The sequence below is a fragment of the Aureococcus anophagefferens genome (assembly GCF_000186865.1).
Source record: "Aureococcus anophagefferens unplaced genomic scaffold AURANscaffold_1, whole genome shotgun sequence".
NCBI classification, from domain to species: Eukaryota; class Pelagophyceae; order Pelagomonadales; family Pelagomonadaceae; genus Aureococcus; species Aureococcus anophagefferens.
Window position 1 is genome coordinate 3015627 of NW_008705561.1, and position 2050 is coordinate 3017676.

Sequence of the window (2050 nt, forward strand, 5' to 3'; positions counted from 1 at the left end):
CGACGCGACGGCCGCGGGCCGCCGCCAGCGGAGCGCGCCGTGGAGCGCCGCGAGCGCCGACGCGCCGTGCGCCGCGGCGTCGAAGTCCGCCTCCGCGACCTCGAAGGCCGCGTCGGGCGCGTAAAACCTGACGTGGAACGGCGCCTCCGCCGTCCGCTCCTTCTTCGCGCCCGCGGCGTCGGGGTTCGCGCCCAGCGCGTAGACGTAGACCCGGAGTCGCGCGCCGCGCGCGCCCCGGCAGAACGTCGCGCCCCGGTCGAAGCAGTCCGCGCCGCGGAAGCACGCGGCGACGACGCGGCCGGTCTCGTCCACCGCTACCAGCTGCAGGTCCCCGGGCCGGTACGAGACCTTGCGGTCGCCGCGGCAGAAGGTCCCCCGCTGCGTCGGCTGCAGCGCCGTGACGAAGAGGTCCGTGTCGCCCTCGAAGACGACGTCGTAGATCTTCCGGGCGACGCGCCACGGCTCCTTCTTGGCGGGGAAGGCGTTCCGGAAGGACGCGGCGCGCGGCTTCTCCGCGGCCACGCAGACGTCCACCCTGGAGAAGCCCATGAGGAAGTGCGTGAAGTCGATCCAGAACGTGCCGTCGTTCACGCCCGTGCGCTCGTTGCCCCGCGACGACGAGACGACGTCGGCCCACTTTTCGGACGCGTCGGACCAGTCGCCCGTCCACTCGCCGACGCCGTGCGGGTTCCGGATCCGCAGGAGCCGCGTCGCGGCGCCCGCGGCGTCGACGACGGTCGCGACGTCCGTGATCGAGTAGGCGTGGCTCCCGCAGAGGCCGACCTCCCGCAGGTCCGGCTGCGGGTCCGTCGCGCAGCCCATGGGGAACCGGCGCGCGCGCCACCGCTCCAGGCTCCGCCAGAGCCGCTCCGAGTCGAAGTTGCGCGCCGCGAAGTCGACGCAGAACGTCGGCGCGCCCGTCAGATCCAGGAGCGCCTCGGCGATCTGCCCGCCGGAGATGGACTTGAAGGAGCCGTGGGCCTTGGCGTAGGCCTTCTCCAGGAGCGGCGCCCAGAGCGTCGTGGCGCCCGTCGTCGCGCAGCGGCTCCGCACGTACGCGAGGCTCAGCCCGCCCGCGGTCACGGGCGCCGCGGCCGCCGCCGTGTTCTCGCGCCGCGGCTTCGAGGTCACCGGGAGCTGGTCGTCGACGAGGATCGTCGTCCACGCGCCGTCCATGAAGAGGCGCAGGCCCTGGCAGCCGCTCGCCGCGCGCGCCGTGTCGAGGAACAACTTCGCGACGAGGTCGTGGCGCTCCGCGACGACGCTCAGCGCCGAGAGGAACCAGCAGTCGCCGAGGCCGCCCTGCGCGAGGTCGTTGGCGGAGAAGCCGTAGTCCGTGACGACGGCGACGGTCCCGTCGAGCCGCGCCCACGCGAGCTGCGACCGCTTCCGCGGGCCGTCGCCGGCCCAGGCGAAGAAGCCGCACCGGCGCGTCGCGCAGCGCCAGTAGCTCCGGCCGTCGTTGGGCGTGGTCGACTTCACGACGTCCGTGACCGCGAGGGCCTTGCAGGCGCAGAACGGGTGCGCCGCCGGCGCGGGCGCGGGCGCCTCGTCCGCCTCGCCGACGAGCGACGCGGCCGCCGCCGGGAACGCGTCGTCGACGTAGGGCTCGCGCGCGCCCGCGAGGGCCGCGCAGCGCGCCGCGTCCGCCGCGGGCGCGGCGTCGTCGTCGCGGTCCACGCGCGTGCGCCGGCCGGCCAACGGCGGCGCGGCGGCGCGCGGCTTCTTGCGCGGCTCTTCCGCGCCGTCGTCCTCGCGCGGCTTCTTGCGCGGCTCGTCTTCGTCGTCCTCGCGCGGCTGCGCGCGGGGCGCGTCGTCGTCCTCGCGCGGCCGCTTCGGCACGACGTCGACGATCTCGACGTCGTCGTCCTCGTCGGACGAGACGGTCAGGTCGATCATCTAGGAGAGGCGCCAACTCCGGACGAATGGCATCATGACGGTAACGTTGAAGAAGGTCCGGAGCTTCAGGCCTTGGCGTAACAGCGGCAGGCGCGCCCCGCGTCCCGGGCCGAAGGCGTGCGCCGCGAGCGTCTCGCGCCGGCGTCCGCAC

At 74.9% G+C, this 2050-nt stretch overlaps 1 protein-coding gene across 1 annotated transcript; it reads right to left on the bottom strand.

Moving 5' to 3' along the window:
- Positions 1-930: 930 nt before the first annotated feature.
- AURANDRAFT_18687 (hypothetical protein) lies at positions 931-1317 on the bottom strand (the record flags this gene model as incomplete). Its single annotated transcript, XM_009034291.1, has 1 exon — positions 931-1317. A coding segment is annotated over one exon (387 nt), but the record flags the coding sequence as incomplete, so codon positions are not given.
- Between the last annotated feature and the right edge of the window lie 733 nt (positions 1318-2050).